At 53.5% G+C, this 17,707-nt stretch overlaps 9 protein-coding genes across 9 annotated transcripts; 8 read left to right on the top strand and 1 right to left on the bottom strand.

The window, feature by feature from the left end:
• Positions 1–433: 433 nt before the first annotated feature.
• On the top strand, positions 434–3,989 carry J3458_012705 (uncharacterized protein; the record flags this gene model as incomplete). Its single annotated transcript, XM_007814069.2, has 2 exons — positions 434–511; positions 606–3,989. The coding sequence occupies 2 exons, from the start codon at positions 434–436 to the stop codon at positions 3,987–3,989; spliced, it is 3,462 nt and encodes a 1,153-aa protein (XP_007812260.2).
• Position 3,990: 1 nt separating this feature from the next.
• Positions 3,991–4,395, top strand: J3458_012704 (uncharacterized protein; the record flags this gene model as incomplete). Its single annotated transcript, XM_066120111.1, has 2 exons — positions 3,991–4,244; positions 4,284–4,395. The coding sequence occupies 2 exons, from the start codon at positions 3,991–3,993 to the stop codon at positions 4,393–4,395; spliced, it is 366 nt and encodes a 121-aa protein (XP_065974933.1).
• A 1,200-nt stretch (positions 4,396–5,595) lies between these two features.
• Positions 5,596–7,140, top strand: J3458_012703 (uncharacterized protein; the record flags this gene model as incomplete). The annotated part of the gene is made up of 1 exon (XM_066120110.1): positions 5,596–7,140. The coding sequence occupies one exon, from the start codon at positions 5,596–5,598 to the stop codon at positions 7,138–7,140; it is 1,545 nt and encodes a 514-aa protein (XP_065974932.1).
• Positions 7,141–7,186: 46 nt separating this feature from the next.
• J3458_012702 (uncharacterized protein) lies at positions 7,187–7,997 on the top strand (the record flags this gene model as incomplete). Its single annotated transcript, XM_066120109.1, has 3 exons — positions 7,187–7,321; positions 7,373–7,488; positions 7,538–7,997. The coding sequence occupies 3 exons, from the start codon at positions 7,187–7,189 to the stop codon at positions 7,995–7,997; spliced, it is 711 nt and encodes a 236-aa protein (XP_065974931.1).
• A 155-nt stretch (positions 7,998–8,152) lies between these two features.
• Positions 8,153–10,952, bottom strand: sap49 (Spliceosome-associated protein 49). Its single transcript, XM_066120107.1, has 2 exons — positions 10,799–10,952; positions 8,153–10,738 (listed from the first exon to the last, which is right to left on the bottom strand). Exons 1-2 carry the CDS (start codon positions 10,816–10,818, stop codon positions 9,571–9,573), a joined length of 1,188 nt encoding a protein of 395 aa, XP_065974929.1. The 5' UTR covers positions 10,819–10,952; the 3' UTR covers positions 8,153–9,570.
• On the top strand, positions 8,178–9,059 carry J3458_012701 (uncharacterized protein; the record flags this gene model as incomplete). The annotated part of the gene is made up of 1 exon (XM_066120108.1): positions 8,178–9,059. The coding sequence occupies one exon, from the start codon at positions 8,178–8,180 to the stop codon at positions 9,057–9,059; it is 882 nt and encodes a 293-aa protein (XP_065974930.1).
• Positions 10,953–11,065: 113 nt separating the features above from the next.
• On the top strand, positions 11,066–11,893 carry TOM7 (translocase of the outer mitochondrial membrane). Its single transcript, XM_066120106.1, has 5 exons — positions 11,066–11,202; positions 11,260–11,306; positions 11,389–11,417; positions 11,472–11,508; positions 11,572–11,893. The coding sequence occupies exons 1-5, from the start codon at positions 11,176–11,178 to the stop codon at positions 11,591–11,593; spliced, it is 162 nt and encodes a 53-aa protein (XP_065974928.1). The 5' UTR covers positions 11,066–11,175; the 3' UTR covers positions 11,594–11,893.
• Positions 11,894–11,959: 66 nt separating this feature from the next.
• FLX1 (mitochondrial FAD carrier protein flx1) lies at positions 11,960–13,715 on the top strand. Its single transcript, XM_066120105.1, has 2 exons — positions 11,960–12,208; positions 12,307–13,715. The coding sequence occupies exons 1-2, from the start codon at positions 12,007–12,009 to the stop codon at positions 13,098–13,100; spliced, it is 996 nt and encodes a 331-aa protein (XP_065974927.1). The 5' UTR covers positions 11,960–12,006; the 3' UTR covers positions 13,101–13,715.
• Positions 13,716–13,807: 92 nt separating this feature from the next.
• J3458_012697 (uncharacterized protein) lies at positions 13,808–17,678 on the top strand (the record flags this gene model as incomplete). Its single annotated transcript, XM_066120104.1, has 10 exons — positions 13,808–15,236; positions 15,309–15,685; positions 15,761–16,017; positions 16,081–16,461; positions 16,540–16,697; positions 16,767–16,912; positions 16,987–17,120; positions 17,191–17,250; positions 17,367–17,459; positions 17,524–17,678. The coding sequence occupies exons 1-10, from the start codon at positions 15,120–15,122 to the stop codon at positions 17,676–17,678; spliced, it is 1,878 nt and encodes a 625-aa protein (XP_065974926.1). The 5' UTR covers positions 13,808–15,119.
• Between the last annotated feature and the right edge of the window lie 29 nt (positions 17,679–17,707).

The raw sequence follows: 17,707 nt of genomic DNA, 5'->3' as shown, positions 1-17,707 counted from the left end.
CGGCAGTGAGACCATACGCAGCTGGCAGACACAGAGTTTCATATCAAGAGCCATTTCTACATTGCTCAACGTCTTTTGCAAAGTTAGATTGGCCGCTAGCCCCCTTAGCTTGACATCTTCTCACCGGCTGTTTCCTGGTCCTCTCCCTCTCTGTTTTGCTCCTGCTTGACTTTGCCGTGTCGAGTGAAGACCAAGACGACTATGCAGGGTGAAGAAGGCAACTATTCTCCTCGGCCCACCTGAACGATTTGTTGCTGCAACAAATATCATCTGCTCAGCATCCACGGACCAACGCAGCACGAAATCTGCATGCAACCCGGCGGTTTTCCCATCACCAATCGACGACAAACATTGCCTCGCATAGACCATTATCTGCCAACGTTGACGTGGAGTGCTCGACTGCACGGCTTCGTCCCTTCCTGAACTTAGTTCCATGATGGTGCCTGCACCACAGCCGCTCCCAGCGAGGTTTCCGTGCTGGTGTAGAGCTGTTTATTCATGGGGTGGAGAGGTCTGTGTAGCACCTTTGCTGTATTCTCCATCTGCCAACTGTGCGGGTGTTTGCAGAATGCTTCGAGGGCCTAAAATTGCTAACATGACAATAGTCGAAACGAGATTTAGGCTTCATAGAAGGAGATTTGATTGAGTGTCTAAACGCTGGTGATGGATCGTGGTGGGTTGGACGTTTGTACCGAGATCGAAGGACGGTTGGATCCTTTCCTTCCAACTTTGTCGAAGTCCTCCCTGAAGAATTTCGTCCCATGACAAGATCAGTCAGCCCCCTGCCAGGAAGCAATACGCCCAGTCCCAAAAACACACCTGTCAAGTCCAAGACGTTCCGCAAGCCGTTTGAAGCATACGCAAAGGCTCCTCATTATACCACCGCTAAACAACCAACATCCTACCGCGATCCTTCCAAGGCCAACCCAGCTGCCACCCCAGCCCCTGCTTCTGCCCGAGCTGCGGCCGGAGCACCTGCTCCCAAAGTTCAGCAGCAACGGGCTAAAGACAATCCTGGCGGCTCCTTCAGCAGATCAGTCCATGATACCATCGATAGGGTACCATCTCCGCCTACAGTTCACGGATATGGCTCTCGAGCACCATCACCAGCGCCATCGCAAACCTACCGCGACAATCATGGAAGCACACCTGGAAGAGATTCTGCTCCTCCTCCGGCACCCCCGCCTCATCGCCATGTCGGCGGCGGGGGCCGACTATTTGACATGTCACGGCATGCGTCAAGTGCTTCCTTCCGTCCATATTCCCCTGCCGTCATGACAAGACATGAGTCGAATGCATCATACCATCACCCGCCACAGACCCCGAGGCATGCCTCATCTGCACCTCATGATGAGATGCATCAGCGCGAATTGAATGGAGACTACACCCCTCAAGGCCGATCGCCACGCCAGCACTCTCCAGATGAGCTTCACATGACACCATCACCACTTAGAGAAGCCATGGACAGTGTCATGGAACAGCTAGACCAGCTAGATGGGCTTGGAAGCAGTTTGGGCGGCGAGCAGGTCCAGCAAGCAGAAGTGGAGGAGCAGCCGCTTGACCCCTGGACACCAGAATCCTTTGATGCAATTGCACACAAATCAAGGCGAAAGGGTTCAGTGACGACAAGACCTCTTACATCCATGGGAATAGCCCACCATGATGAAGGCTACGAAACATGGAGTGGTGGATCTTCCCAAGAAACATCATTTCAGAATGGTAGTCGAGGTCCGAAGCACGAGCTGCCCGAGTTAAGCAACTACGTGGAGCGCATGGAGAAACAATTCCAGAGTATGCATCACCATAGCAAAAGTGCAGGTATGGCAGCAGACATAGATCTTGACGCTGAAGAAGATATACCTCCACCACCACCACCCAAAGGCCAGCCTTATCAAAGACCTAGATCCTCGACTTGTGAGCCCGCTGGCCGTTCACGGCAACTGAGAACTCAAAAATCCGCGTATGAGATAGGACGCGGAAATGGCGCCGTGAGTGGGAGTGTAGGAAGAACGCTGACAACCAGAACCAACACCACCAACGCTTCAACAGGCAACCAAAGCCACACTAGCTCATCCACCCAAAGTAGTGGAAGGACTCTCTGGAGTGGTGTTTCGGCTGGTGGTATTAGTTCCACCAGTGCTGGTAGTATGCTTCGTCAGCATATGCGCACACAGAGTGCTATGGACACCCGTGAAGCAGAGCTGGATCGTCCCGATTCCCCCTTTACTGGCGTCACTTACCACAGCAGCCATGCCAGCCATGTCGCCGGAAACAGTCGCCCGAGAGCTCAGACCGGCTTAGAAGATGACCTGACAGCAGGTATAGGAGGGCTGGTTCAACCCAAGGCACCTAAGCGAAACATATTCAAAAAAATCTTTGACTCTGCCAAGACCGGTGTTGCGAGCAACAGAGGCAGCCTTGCAGCAGGCTCGATAGCTGGAAGCAATTCAGTTAGGGCATCGCCATTCAATCGACCACGGTCTTCTGTGGCGCCATCTCCCATGAGCTCAAGAATGACCGGTATCAGTGGCCCAGACTACGGAAGCAATGCAGCCCGAGACATGGGCCTTGCTGGTGGTAGCAGCGTGGACTGGGTCCAGGTTCGTCGTGACGTGAACAGGTCAAATTCTTTAAGCAAAGCAGAGCGAAACGAGCGCCAAGATCGTTGCCAGATGATGGAACATCCTGTTTTAAACCCAGTGGATGAAATGTACGAGGGTATTGAAGGCGATGAGGCAGCAGATGGTATGCCAGTGAGAGAGGCAATAAACTATCAATCGATAAATCTGAGCCAGGTGGACAAGAACTCACGGTTTATTGGGGATTTGCCACCCATGACAACCGCTATTCAACTAGCAACAACATATGTGTGTCGACCTTACAGGAGCGATGTGCAACGCCTGCGAGCCATTTTTACATGGGTATCTGAAAAGATCTGCTGGGAGGAAGACTTTGAGGGCGATATTGACACGCGCCGCGTCATCCAGGCCAAGAGGGCCTGTGCCGAAGAATACGCAGTTCTCGTCATGGAGATGTGTGCCGCCGCTGGGCTGGAGTGTGAGATTGTCCGGGGCTATCTTAAGAGCCCAGGTGACGTAGCCGATCTCAACATGATGCCGCGATCAAATCACTGGTGGAATGCCGTCATTGTTGACAATGAGTGGCGCATCATCGATTGCTGTTTGGCGAGTCCTTCGAATCCTAAGCGTGGTCTATACTCCAGTGCTAATGGAGCGACGGCTGACTCTTGGTGGTTCCTCGCGCGACCGACAGAAGTGTGCTGGACACATGTTCCAGAGCATCATGATCAGCAGCACATCGTGCCTCCTGTGGCCCACGAGATATTGCTCAATCTCCCTTGCACGTGCCCGTCATTTTTCCGTAACGATATCGAAATGGTCGACTACAACACGGCCGTGACGAGGATCGAAGATCTTGAAATGGTTCATATCAAGTTTAATGTGCCAGCCGATATTGAGGTGGCTGCGGAGGTGGAAGCTCGAGCATATACTCGGGACGCAGATGGCGACGTGTTTGAGAGTGGTGATATTCTAAAGAAGAGGGCGCTGGCGCAGGCAGAGTGGTATGATGGGGTGAAGCGATACACGGTCAAGGCCCTTCTTCCAGGGGATGAGGGCCAAGGTACACTGAAGATCTATGCTGGTAAGCGTGGGTTGATGCACAGTATCAAAGACATTCCTCATCCGTTGGCATTCGCACTCCCCATTGTGCACACTGGAGAGAATCCGCCATACGACTTCGTTACTCGACATCCTACTCCACATGCTCAACGTCACGACATCTATGTGGTGCAGCCTCAATGCCAAAGGCTAGCTCTTAACAATACGTTTGTCTTCGCCATTAGACAGCACCCAAGCTCGACGTTTAGCGGACCCAACTCGGCGCTAACCCCAGCATCGAACCCTGGACGAACGAGCCCCAATCCCTTTGCACGACCGAGCTCGGCCATGAGCAGTGAATGCCTCTAGCATGAGCGGATCAAACCCGAGTTCGGCGAGCGGGACTGTGGCAGGAAAGAAGCCTGCCAAGTTGGCTATTCAAACGCCAGGCGGCAAGATCCTCCGTCTTATGAGGAAGGAAGACCGCAAGGGCATAGCCGCTGGTAGCAAGGGCCTATCCAGTGACGAAGATGTCAGCGATGGTGGAACATGGGAGACCATCATCAAATGCTCCGAGAGGGGCGTATGGAGAGGGCTGGTGCTAGCAGACCGTACCGCGCGTTGGTGCGTGTTTGCTGAATGGATTTGTGTCGGTTAGAGAAGGAATGGAAGCGCCATGAACATGATGGCGAAGGAATTCAGAGGCGACAACATGTTGATTTCGGCCCAAAGAGCTGAAGGGGCGTTCTTGACACAGCCACGGACGCAAGACTAGCGTCAAAACTGAGGATCGCAAAACATACAGACAACGGCGTTGGGGATTGGCCTTCATTGCTAACAAATTCGTTATTTGATTTTAATCGAAGGGAATATATCAGGGTTCATGGTGTTTGGAAAAAAATGTGCATATCTTGTATCATAGTTTGTAGATTCAGATTCACTTATTTTTTTAATGTTAGCAATGACGACATGATATTTTGCACCTGGGACCGACCAAGCTCAGGGATGGATAAACAAAAGTGGTACGTACGGTAAACTAGCTCACGACTACCCTACTGCGAGTTTTCTATTCAACGTCTGGTCCGGCTATGGCTGTCTCTTGGGCATTCCTCGATAACATGGATTGTAATATCGGTTGTTTAGACCATGGAGACTGGTTGCAACAGGCGCAACTGCCTGCGCTCTTCAGCAGTTCACCACACTTGTGAACTCTTGCAACCATGTACAGACCAATTCATTTCGGAACAATAAAATTAATTCTCCAGTCCATAGAGTGATGGCGTTGGTTCGCTGTGCTGCTGATGGTGGTGCATGGAGATGCGTGGCGCGGGGCGGTAAGCGCCGCAAATGCAGCGCAGAGCATTCAGAGCATTTGAGGATGCAGCCGTCGAGCTAAGCCATGTTGGGACAAAACACCGGACCGTCCTCCACCACCAACTTTGGCAACTGACCATTGACGACTGACCTGGAGTCTTGGGCTCCCAAGCAGTTTACAACCTCAATTCCGGAGCCGCAATCCCAACGTCGTCGGCCTGCGCCCATCGTCCATCCGCCCTCGTCCCCGGGGTTCACGACACCTATCGCCGTCTTCTGTCGACGAAAAACACACCACTCCGATTTGGCTGTCTTCTACTATTTTTTGCTCGTCGCTACTGACAGTGCGCGCGCGTCGCGCAGTCGCTTTCGAGCCAACCTGCCCACCACCCCTCAACCGGAGAACGCGAACATCGCGAGACGTACGAGTCAGTCAGAATATGACACTTTGAAGTGCGATCTCAAACCCATCCTCTGTCCAGCACAACGAGTCGTTGTCGCGCTTCTTCGGTGCACAAACCCATTGAGGGCCGCTTCAGTTCTGCTCCTGACAAGCCGCTGGCGTTTTCGGAACCCAGACATCTTTGACCCCTAGACCCTTCATCTCGTATCCTGGTGTCGGCAGAGTCCAAGTCCAGAGTCTGATGCAGACACGGCGGATATGACCTACCGAGGCACGCTGCCTACGGGGCAGCCGGGCTTCCCAGGCCAGCAACAGCAACAAGACCATCACCAGATGTATGGCAGTCCGATGGGCGGCTACCAACACCAGGGACAGTTTCAGCAGCCGCAATCCCAGCCGCCGCAACAAAATCATCAAGGGCTGTACGTAAATGGCATAGGAGACCAGTTCTATGGCCAGCAGCAGCAGAACCAATTCGTTCAACAGCAGAGTCAATATGCTGTGCATCAACAGGAGATGCTGCGAATGCAGATGGCCCAGCAGCATCAGCAGCATCAGCAGCAGCAGCAGCAGCCGGCAGCGCGTTTTATGGGCGGTGGTGGCGGTGGATATCATGACTATCAAGCTGTGATGAGGCAGACTCAGCATATGCATCAGCAACATTCATGGCCGCAGCCGCAGCCGGTGTCGCAGCAGCAGCAATTCGCTGGTCATCCATCTCCGAGGCCAAATTTGACGGGAATGGCACAGGCACCACAGCATGCTCAACGTATGATGCAATCGCAACAGTCGCAGGCTTCAGACCACATGCTGCAGAGAATGTACCAACAGCAACAGATGCAGCAACAACAGGCGCCTCAACAAATTCTTCGATCGCCGCAAATTCACCAACAGCGCGTATCTCCGCAGCCGAGAGTCTCGCCGCTGTTGCCGTCGCAAATGCAGAGGAAGCATTCACTACAGGGACAAACGGGGCAGCAGGCGATGCAATCTCCAATACAACAGCAGTTGCAACACCAATTTCAGTCGCCGCCGCCGCCGCGGATGAAATCTAGTACCCCCGTGCAAAACCAGATGCTTCTCCAACAACCTCCAACACAGTCACAAACACCACCACAACCACAGCATCAACGACTTGAGCCCACGCCTACTCCTCCGCCTCCGCCGCCCCCTCCCCCCCAAGAAGCTGCTCCGGAACCCGTACAAGAGGTACAAGAGCCGCCGCCTACACCTATACCCGAGCCCGAGCCCGAGCCTGAGCCTGAGCCCGCTCCCGCGCCAATACCTGATGTACCGGTAGATGAGCCTCCTCTGCCTCCTGCAATTCAAGAACCCATCAACTTTGTCAACCCATTAGATATATTTAACGCGCCACCGCCTCCTCCATTACCATCCCTCCCCATGGGCGACCCCAACAGCTGGGGTAAGAAGGAACCCGACCCAGAGCCCGTGGAAGATTCTATCACCGTCAAGCCGTCCGAACCAGCTGTCAGCGCGAAATCGTCCCCAGTGCAAGAGTCAATCACAGTGAACACTACTGCGGTCAAACCAGAAATTAAGCCGGAAATCAAGCAAGAACCAAAATATGAACCCATGCGCATCAAGTCTAGTCCGCACTCGTCTGTTACCAATTCTCCCGCCCTCTCTACAAAATCTCCAAGCATTACCAAGCGATCACCAGCACCAAAACCTCGCGTCAACACGATTCCCATAATGGTCGCGATAGCTGAAGAGTGTCTCGAAAAAGCCCGCAGTTCCGTACACGACGTGGCCATGTCCCTTGACCCTGAGAGGGTAGACTGAATATCAAAAGTTGATAGCCACGAGCCTGTCATGTCTGGAAGCAGTCATGCAAAACAACAAGCTTGCGCCAAGAGAAGAGGCTCGATTGCGAATGAGATACGCGGCTATTTTGCACGAGGATACGGAGAATTTGATGGAAGCGGAGACGGCCCTCGGGAAGGGTATCAGCCTCTGTGACAAGGTAGGCTAACAGAAAACTCGGGGTGGGTTGAGAATTTGCTAACAGTTGAAGCACCGCCTAATCGACTTGAAATACTGTATGCAGTATCTAATGCTGAAGGTTCTGTTTCAACGCAATCACAAGGCGGCCCTGAAAGCGGTTGACGGTCACATATCTGACTGCGAAGCGTAAGAAAAATTGGCTGATGTCATGTTGGCAAACGCTAACACTTTCCAGATTTAAACATGTGCAATGGTACTACGCCTTTCGTCTGCTGAAGTCAACATTTTATATGGCCATGGGAAGCGCCTCAGATGCCGCTGCGCTGGAAAATATCCGAGCCGTCCAAAATGTTGCCACGTCCAGAGGCGACAACGCTATGACCGTTTTTGCATCAATATTGGAAGGGCTGGCACTCCTTAAGACTTCTAAGGACAGCAACATTGAGCGTGTGCAGTCGTGTATTGCTCAAGCAGCCAAGTTTCAATTCGATCCGACTGTCAAGATTATGCACCTAGAAATGTTGATTCTGGTCTTGGACTTTGCGTCTAGTTTATACCGTCAAAGTCCCGACATGACGGCCCAGAAACTCCGATCGCTGCAGCAAAGATTAGACGAGTGTGAGGAAGTGGAACAATGTCAAGGCGGATTTCCTGATTCCTGTCAAGAAGCAGCCTTCAAATACCCGTACTGTTAGCGAGGAAACGTCAGCTATCATTCGTTTGGCAGGCGAGGCTGACGGAGAGTTTGACTATATTGTAATGTCGTTTATGACTAAAGTGGAGCTGCGATCGCTTGTGTACGTTCCAAGAATCCAGAAGATGCGCATCATTTGCTAACTTGATTCTGTAGATTTACGTTCAGTGGACTGGCAAACATGCACAAACCTTCGTCGCAAGGGCGACGCTCTACCGAGTTTTGGCTAGAAGGCGCAAAGATTCTTGACACCTGTGAGCAGGAGCCGAAATGCTTTATTTGGTGCCTGGCCAAAGCTAACAATGTCACAGGGGACAGCTCAACCGCTGGTATTCCGTATGGACCTTCTGTGTCGTTGTCGACGGCCATTCGACAACGATCATGGCGAACAGAAGCCCAAGCTTATCTTAATGTACTACTAGGTCTCCTGGCAGCAAGCCACTGTCAATGGGACAGAGTGAAGCAATTCATGGAAAAACTCGACACTCTAATCACACCATCTACACAGCCCACAATAGGGCTACTCTCCACCTATCTAACCGGCGTGTATCGCCAAGGAACGGGCAACCTCGAGGCTGCTCTGACCATCTTCCTCGAGGGACGGTTCGATATACCCCAAACATCAGGCGGCGGTAAAGCTGGCCAGCAGGAAATTGCTCTCCTTGCCGGTCTGAACCGCCTGTGGATCATGCAGCACCCCAGTTGCAGAAACGACTATCAGACGCACGAGCTGATTGAGCAACTGCAGCCATTCTGCTCAAATCACTGGAACATAGATTTGCGCACTGCATGGCACAATGTCGTTGCGGCGCTGGAAACAGATCCTCCACAACAGCTGAACCAGCAGAAGCAGCACATCCAGGCGGCCATGTCCGGATCCAAGGTGACTAACAACATCTTGGGAGCGGCGGTCACGCTATGCATCATGCGAAGCCGGTTCTTCGAAAACGTCATTGGGGAGCAGGCGCTGAAGAGTGCGCGTGCGGCGTCGAAACAAGCCCAAAGGAGCGGCAACATGTTGTGGCAGAGCGTCGCGGACGGCATGCTCGCGCAGTCGTACTGAGGTCCAGGGCCACAGAGACGAATCCATTCAAGAGTGGGAGAAGGGTACAAAGGAGGCCAAGGATGCATTTGCAGGGAGTTGGTGAGGGGAATCGTTATTGCTGTTGTGTTGCTGTTTTTTTGTCTTGTTTTTCGCATTGAAGGACTCGGGCGTTTTGTTGTTTTGTATTTTTTTTAAAGACTTTCAACCTGTCACTTGTTTTGCTTTGTCTTGTCGAGTTTGGCAAGTAGGCTGCATGGCGGGAGAAAGGGATAACAGTCTTGTTTGGCGCTGGATTTGTAAGATACCTAACGTCCATTAAGGGCCCTGCCTGTATGGTTCACTAACATAGACGTGGAAACAATGAAAAAATGTCTGTCTTGATTAGGCTTTTGGTTCATTCCGTTTCATGCCCTTTAGAGGTATCTGACCCTTTCCCTTGATCTAATTACATAAATGAGCCGCTAGTATTACAAAAAAAAAAAACTGGTGATATACAAATTCATTTTCTTTTTTCTCCTTCTCTCCTAGTTCAGCGACGTCCGAAGCCTGGAGGAGGTTGGAATCCGGGCGGTGGCATGAACCCAGGTGGCCCTGCTCCTGGCGGTCCTTGCTGTCCCGGGACTCCTGGTGGTGCGGCTGGGAAGCCAGGAGGTGGTGCCACGGGGTATCCTGGGGGGGTTGGTGATCCGGAGGGGGGTCGGAATGCGCCGGGGTGAAAGTCGGCAGGGTTGGTGTAGTTCTGACTCTGCGGCGGCCGAGCCGGGAGTCCTGTGGGCGGGGGAGGCAGGGGAACCGACGATCGAGCTTGAGAATGAGGAGGGTTTGCGCTGAAAGGAGGGTTGCGGTGGAAGGTTGGCGGCAGCGGCGGGGGCGGCGCGTGGTGATGCGCCGCGATTGGAGGCATCGCATGGCCGCCCAACCCGGCGGGCGGAGGTGGAATCATGGCTGGGTCGAAACCGGCGGGAACAGGCGGCTGCTGACCGCCCTGTGGTGGTTGATGCTGTTGATGCTGTTGCTGTTGCTGCTGCTGAGGCGGCGGCGGCGGCGGTTGCTGAGGCTGGCTCTGCTGCGTCACAAACGCCGGCAGGGCCTGGGCCTCGGGCACAATGTTGCGCTTCTTGGCCTGCTTCGCCAGCTCTCTCTCGGCCTCGTCGCCGTGGCGCTCCCCCTTGCCGTCCTTCTTGAAGGCGTACTGCACGCTGACCTCCTTGCTGAGCATGTACTGCCCGTCCAGGTTCGCGACGGCGGCGTCGCTGCTCTCAAAGTCGCCGAAGCTGACGAAGCCGAAGCCCTTGCTCATGCCGCTGTCGTCCCTGGCCACCTTGGGCAGGCTCAGTAGCGGCCCGAAGCGGGAGAAGGTGTCGTAGAGGAGCTTCTCGTCCACCATGGGATCGAGGTTGCCGATGAAGAGCTCGGCGCCAATGTCAGCGCCCTTTTGCTTGTCGGCCGACGCCTTGTTCACGCGCAGCGACTTGCCAAACAGCTTGATGCCGTTCATGACGTTGGCCGCGTACTCGGCGTCCGAGGGCGTGCGGAACTCGACGAAGCCGAAGCCTTGGTGATTCTGAGTGACACGGTCACGCGGCATGTGGATGTTGTGGATGGGGCCCATTTGGAGCATGATTTCGTAGATTGTTGCCGTCGTGGCGCGCTCGTCAATGTTGCCTATGTAGATTGTCGCTTCCTTGTCTTGTTCCCTGGGCTGCGTATTAGTTGATGCATTGTGGCGGTATGGTGATGGGTAGGGAACAACGTACCAATGTCTATTTTGCGCCATTTTGACGGCGGTTTGGAAAGACGGGTCTTTCCTACCGCTTATGGAGGGTTTTGCAGCTGTGTATTCGGGACTGGGGACCGTACTGGGCGGGATGGGCGGTGTTTGTGAATTTTATAATCGCGGATGTGAAGCTGTTATAGCACATGGGATCGAGAAAGTTGAGTTGGGGACTTTTGCCGAAGTTGGTCCGGGCGCAGCGATGGCGGCTCTTGCCTTTTTTTCCCTCCTCTGCCTTTGGCAGACCCGATATTTTCCAGGAGTGACAGTAGCTCAAAATCTGTATTACTCGGTACTTTTTGACGATTCAGCTACAAGCCGCTTCTCGTTTTTCATTGCTGTCCAACAGATTCTGCCAAGATGTTTGCTCTGTCTGAAGAGTCCAAGGTTCGCGAGACAGTCTGTTTTTTCCACGGACCAGACGGGGGATGCTAACGGTACCAGGAGCGAATTGCCAAGCTTATCGACGTTTCGCGCGTCGCTATTCACTAGTATGTTTTGCCTTTTTTTTCTTTTGATTACAGTCATTCTTTGTTATGTTTCTGGGAATCGATTTGTACTAACAACTGACAGTGGCTACCTCCCCTTGATCTTGTACCTCGGTAGGATGACCCGACGATACGGACCAAGTCGAATGCGAATACTGATTGTAGCAGGCTATACTCGCAGCGATCCTCGTCCTTCCATCATCCGGTACGCTTATAAGCCCTCTGATGCGCTTCGGTCGTGCGCTCTTGATGCTAACTGCCCGAACAGCCTCCTGTCACCCCTTTCTTAAGCATCGATTTTGTTTGACGGATCAGCCGCTTTGTATTACTATCCACAATCGGAGGGCATGGAAGAGGGGAGAAAATAGACTACTTCGGCATGAATGAAGCTGCGTACATGGTCCCGCGTGCAGGGCGTTATGAAAATTGCCGCAATTGTATGACGATGGACAGAGGGCAGATGTATTAAAATGATGCATAATTGGCATTGGACCACTCGTGGAATTTCTGCTTGTTCCACATTCACCGGACGCTGGTTTTTTAGATTGACTGTGCATTTCACGATTGATTCGATAGGCTATGAGTGTGATTACCCCCTTGTGGTGCTGTGTTGTCGTGACTGTAGTCTGACGTAGCTCAACTCCGAAGCTATCCGAGCTCCAACAAAAAAAAAGTTCCCACCTCGACCTTTCAAACGCTCCTGATGGCAGGTTCCATACTCTCCGTCAACAATGTAGGCAACGGGCACCCCGAAACACCCGGATACAATCTCAATATCTATATGCCGGACCGTCGCCATGGGGGTCTGTCTCCCGCCGTCGTCGAGAGCGTTGCCGGCCTCAGCGCCGGTGTGATTTCGACCTTGGTTGTGCATCCCTTGGACATAGTCAAGACCCGAATGCAGAGTTGGTCGCCGCTCTTCCCTTTTTGCTGCGAAGCCTTGTCGGCTGTAGAATATATTTTTGATTCATCATCTTCGTGCTAACGACTTCGCGCGGCCCAGTCTACCGCAGCGCCGGGCAATCGGCCTCGCCCCCGACAACAGTCACCACGCTGCGCTCCCTCACGTCCAACAGCCGGCCCATCCTCTCGCTCTACCGCGGCCTCACGCCCAACCTCGTCGGCAACGCAACCTCCTGGGCGTCCTTCTTCTTCTTCAAGTCCCGCTTCGAGCGCGCCATCGCCTACTCCAACCGCCGCGCCCGCCCCTCCGCGGCAGACTACTTCTTGGCCTCTGCCCTCGCCGGCGCCTCGACCTCGGTGCTCACGAACCCCATCTGGGTGCTCAAGACACGCATGCTCTCATCAGACAAGGGCTCCGTGGGCGCCTACCCCTCCATGCTGGCCGGCGCGCGGACAATCCTGCGCACGGAGGGCGTGCGCGGGTTCTACAGAGGCCTTGCCGTTTCGCTGCTGGGTGTCTCTCATGGCGCCGTCCAGTTCGCCGTGTACGAGCCCACCAAGAGGGTGTATTTCAACAACCGCATCGCCGAGGGGGACGCGAACCCGCGGCTGACCAACGAGGCCACCGTTGTGATATCCAGCGTGGCCAAGTTGGTGGCCGGCGCGGTGACGTATCCGTATCAGGTTCTGCGGAGCAGGATGCAGAATTACCGCGCCGACGAGAGGTTTGGAAGGGGGATCAGAGGCGTCGTGAGGAGGATTTGGATGGAAGAGGGTGTGGTAGGGTTTTATAGGGGGTTGGTGCCCGGCGTGGTGAGGGTGATGCCGGCTACGTGGGTGACGTTTTTGGTTTACGAGAATGTGAGGTACTATTTGCCAGCGTGGATGGCGTAGAGTCGTACGGGATTATTTATCCCTAGATGGTCATGGATTTGGCGTTTTCAGCCGGGGGGGTTTGCATAGCGGTTTGTTTGCATCGGATAGACTGTCCAGATACCTGGTCAAGCGGGACATACCCAAGTCTTTTTGCCTCTTACTATAATCATGATGACTCTAAGAGACGGTTCAGTCCTTGGACCCTTGGCTCGCCGGCTGTATGCAGTGTGTTGGTCGCTCAGTCTCCAAGCACAGTCAAGTAAATAAATTGGAGAATCTTGGCTCTGCGGTAAGATGGCGGGAGAGAGGGATGGTCGACAATCAGCCGAAAGAATTCAAGATGGCAGGATGATATGCATGAGTATACTTTGATATTTCCGTGTTGCCTTGCCTTCTTCTCTCCCTGTACGTGTCCCCAATAGAGAGGCACCCAAAGCAAAGAAACAGAAGCACAGTACTGCTCTGCAGACAGAAGGATGACAGGCATAGCTTCTAGAAACTAACTTGATAGCGCTGCATCTCTTACCATGTTTGTAGTCGTTTCAGTCCGACTGTGTTATCGAAAGCCGTGGGCTCGAGTCCTTGCCTTTACTCTCAAAGAAGGCAGTAGCGTCAGGGATCTAATTCGGTTTACCTGGTATCGTATCTGCACACCATTGATGCAAAGACCGAACGACATGGCACGGCTGACCGTTTGCAGACTAACTCGACACAAAGTGAAGAAAGCCCACTTTAAGTTCAGTCCAAAGTCCGTGATGCATCAAGAGTGGAGTAGGTTGGGCTGTTCATATTTTTGATCATCTGGACAAATCCAAAAGTTAGTGAGACGGATGCCCTTCTTCATTGGTCAAGCCTTTTCGTCCGTCGGTTTTATCCTTCGTTTCTTCTTGGTGGCGAGTCGCGGGCGCATTGTGGTCAATTCGCTTCAACAAGACCAGCCATCCGTTGCCGACCAACGGCAATGCCTGTCAAACACACCAGCAAGACTCTTTCGCCTCTGACCAAGGTTCAGAGCGACCGAGTCCTTGGCTCGGCAAGGATAAGCCCGGCCACACAGAACCAACCGCCACGCCGACGCCCGGCATCAGGTTATTTATCCCCCATGGAGGTGAGGAGGCGGGCCGCAGCGGAGCCACTCATATTGCAGGGAATGTTGCTGCCTATACCCGGGAGCCGATCGTGGTGTGTCCTTGTCTTGGCCCTGTTCCGGAAGGCGTTTGTCTTGTCCCGGCGCCACAGGGGGGAGTTGCCAGAGTTTGTTGTTCGCATGAAAGCAACCAAACCATCCGACAAAGTTATTCAAAAAAAAAAAAAAAAAAAAAAAAAAAAGGAAGAAAAAAAAAGGGGGCACACGCTAGCTCCTAGTGAGTGTGGGAAACAACCGCTTTGCCTGAAGAGTTCCCCGGCCGGGCATGTCTCAAATTGGCTTTTAAACTCGAGACAAGGTTTGACAACAAACCACAAGCTCGCTCACAACGGATGCCTCGACCGAACTCCCTCGCTTCCCCGAGGCCACGAGCCTGTGAAACAGCGGGTCAACCCAGACTCGAAGTCGCCAAGATCTACCGGAACGGGCTGGGGGGTAAGAGCCATCCATGCAGTTGTGTGGAGGGAACTCGAGCAATCAATTTGATACTCGAATGCTTGGTGCTGACCGGTGGAGACGATATCAACTCATAATCTCCACCTCCGCAATGTTTGGACTGACAGGAAGTGATAGTTGGGGAACTAGGATCCAACGGTGCTGACAAGCGTGCTCAGTAGCTCTTGTAAACAGCCTCCCCCCCCTTGCTGGGCTGACGTCAACGTGTATTGGTGAAAGCAAAGCGTGGTTGTGACGGGCCGATGATTACTGTGTCTTTACAAGGGGGGGAGGCAAGAGCTCGCCGTGTTGTGCTTTGTGTAAAAGATGCCATGTAGTTATTAAGTAGCAAGTAGCTCCTCGCCGCGGTTCTCATCCCACTTTGCAACCTCTTCTCCCTCAAAGACTTCCAAGTGCTCAATTGTGTGCCTATCAACCCTCCCAGACAGTCCACCATGGAGAAGAGAGTGTCTGCTGATCCGCCGGGATACGCCGAGCCTGTCTTGCACCATGACGAACAACAGGGTCGCCGGGGGTCTACCGCTCTCAACATCATTGAGAATCCGCTCAAGGTAGGCAAACTCTCCTTGACGGCCTGCTGGCTGGCCCGTGACTGACATGGCCATTGTCTCAACCCGCCGTAGCGCAAATCAGAAGAAGACAACATTCGCGATGCAAAGGCCTTTGCCGAGACACACGGCATGTCTGAGCACGCCGAGCTCTTTGGACGAGCCGCTCTGGTGGCCCGGGATCCGCAGAGATTCGAGATGATCTCGGAACTTGACGAGGAAGAGCGCAGTGCCCTGGTGTACGAGAGAGACCACAAGTGGCATGGCCCGTTCATGCTGTGGTACTCGATTGGCCTCTGTGCTGTCGGCGCCGCGACCCAGGGATGGGACCAGACCGGTGCCAACGGGGCGAACTTGTCCTTTCCCCAGGAATTTGGCATTGCTGGCCAGGGAAGAGATGAATGGATCGTCGGGCTGGTCAACTCCATCATCTTCCTCACGGCCGGTCTCATGTAAGTGCTCCCCAACCTCCCTCCCTTCGTCGCCGCCCGCCCACCATGGCTTACATTCATGACCTTGTTCTGCAGCGGTGCCTTCATCGTAGATCCGCTGAACCACTATCTGGGCCGGAGAGGCGAGATCTTCGTCACGGCCGCCTGTCTCACTGCCACCCCCATCGGATCTGCCTTTGCCAAGTCGTGGCAGGGACTCTTTGCCGCGAGGTTCGTCATGGGCATCGGCATCGGCGCCAAGAACGCCACGGTGCCCATCTACTCGGCCGAGATGGCCCCAGCCAGGACTCGCGGCGCCCTCGTCATGTTCTGGCAGCTCTGGGTCGTGGCCGGTAAGTCCTGCTTTGCGCCCGTTCTCGTCGTCACGACGCCAGCTAACAGTCCTTTGCCCGCAGGCATCTTCTTGGGCTTCGCGGCCAACGTCATTGTCAAGGACACGGGCGACATTGCGTGGCGTCTGCAGTTCGGCTCGGCCTTCATCCCGTCCTTTGTCCTCATGATTGGCATCTTCTTCTGCCCCGAGTCTCCGCGATGGCTCATGAAGCACAACAAGTACGACAAGGGGTTCCGGTCCATGCTGCGTCTTCGAGCCCATCCCATCATTGCCGCGAGGGACTTTTACTACTCCCACGTCATCTACGAGGAGGAGAAGAAGGAAGCCCGCGGCGCTGGCTACTTCTCCCGCTTGTGGGACTGCTTTGCCGTTGCTAGGATCCGAAGGGCAAACTATGGTGCATCTACCGTCATGATAGCGCAGCAAATGTGTGGAATCAACAGTTCGTTTGCTCCCCCCCTTGCTTGTATTTCATAGGGATAGTCGACTCGAAGCTGAAAGCTGACAATCCTTGGTTTAGTCATATCCTTCTACAGCTCATCCATCTTTGAGAGCGTCGGCTACTCGGCCACCGAGGCCTTGTACGCGTCTCTCGGATACGGAGCCGTCCAAGTCGTGTCCACCATTCCTACTCTCTTCCTTATTGATACCAAGGGGCGGAGAACCCTGACCATGATCGTATGTCCCCTTGTCAACTCGTGGCGGAAGAGGACAGTGTTGTTTGTGAACTGACGCTCTATCGAAAAGACCTTTCCTCTCATGTGTATATTCCTCCTGGCTGCCGGCCTTTCGCTGCTCCCCAATGGTGCTCATCATATTGCGCCCCACGATCCGAACCAGAACCCTGCCGACGACATGAGATCCCGCGGAGCGAGAATCGGACCTGTCGTGTTGTAAGTACCCCTCAGCCATGCAACAGATAGCCGGTGGCTGTGAATCCTTCTAACCGGGTCCTTGAATCTCTTAGGTTCGTCTACCTGTTTACTATTTGCTACTCCCTGGGCGAGGGACCGGTTGCCTTCCAGTACTCGGCCGAGGTCTTTCCCACGATTCAGCGTGAGCAAGGAATGGCTTGGGCTGTCTGCATCAACAACACCTTTGGTGGGTTTTACTCTTCTGATACAATTTGACGGTAAACTGCTTGTGCTAATGGATTTCGTTTCTTTGGCAGCTGGTATCCTTGGCTTGACTTTTCCGCGGATGAAAACGGTCATGACTTCAACCGGTGCTTGTAAGTGGACTGTGAAGATGTTTCATTTTTTCCATTTTTCCATTTTTTTTTTTTTTTTTTTTTTTTTTATTTTTTTTTTTGCACAAGTCACAGTATTTCTGACCTCCATCTTACAGTTGGTTTCTACGCCGGCCTCAATCTTGTTGCCTGGGTCATGATATTCTGCTTCGTGCGGGAAACCAAACAACTGACTCTGGAAGAGTTGGACCGTAAGCAATGCCTGTTTGCTCATGATGATGGGAGCGTTGTGGATGACACTAACACGGCGCGCAGAGGTCTTTTCGGTCCCGACCAAGAAGTTCATACACTACGAGGCCACCGTGTGGCTTCCGTGGTTTATCAAGCGATACGTCCTCTTCCAGAAGATCCCTCGCCCTCCTCCCCTCATCGAGAAGGCGGAAAGGGACGATGCTGTCAAGGACGCGTAAGAGCCGTTGCGTTTTCTCAATGACTCAGT

Source organism: Metarhizium acridum (genome assembly GCF_019434415.1).
Source record: "Metarhizium acridum strain ARSEF 324 chromosome Unknown scaffold_269, whole genome shotgun sequence".
NCBI classification, from domain to species: domain Eukaryota; kingdom Fungi; phylum Ascomycota; class Sordariomycetes; order Hypocreales; family Clavicipitaceae; genus Metarhizium; species Metarhizium acridum.
The sequence above is the reverse complement of the archived record's forward strand: the minus strand, read 5'-3'. Positions and strand labels throughout refer to the sequence as shown.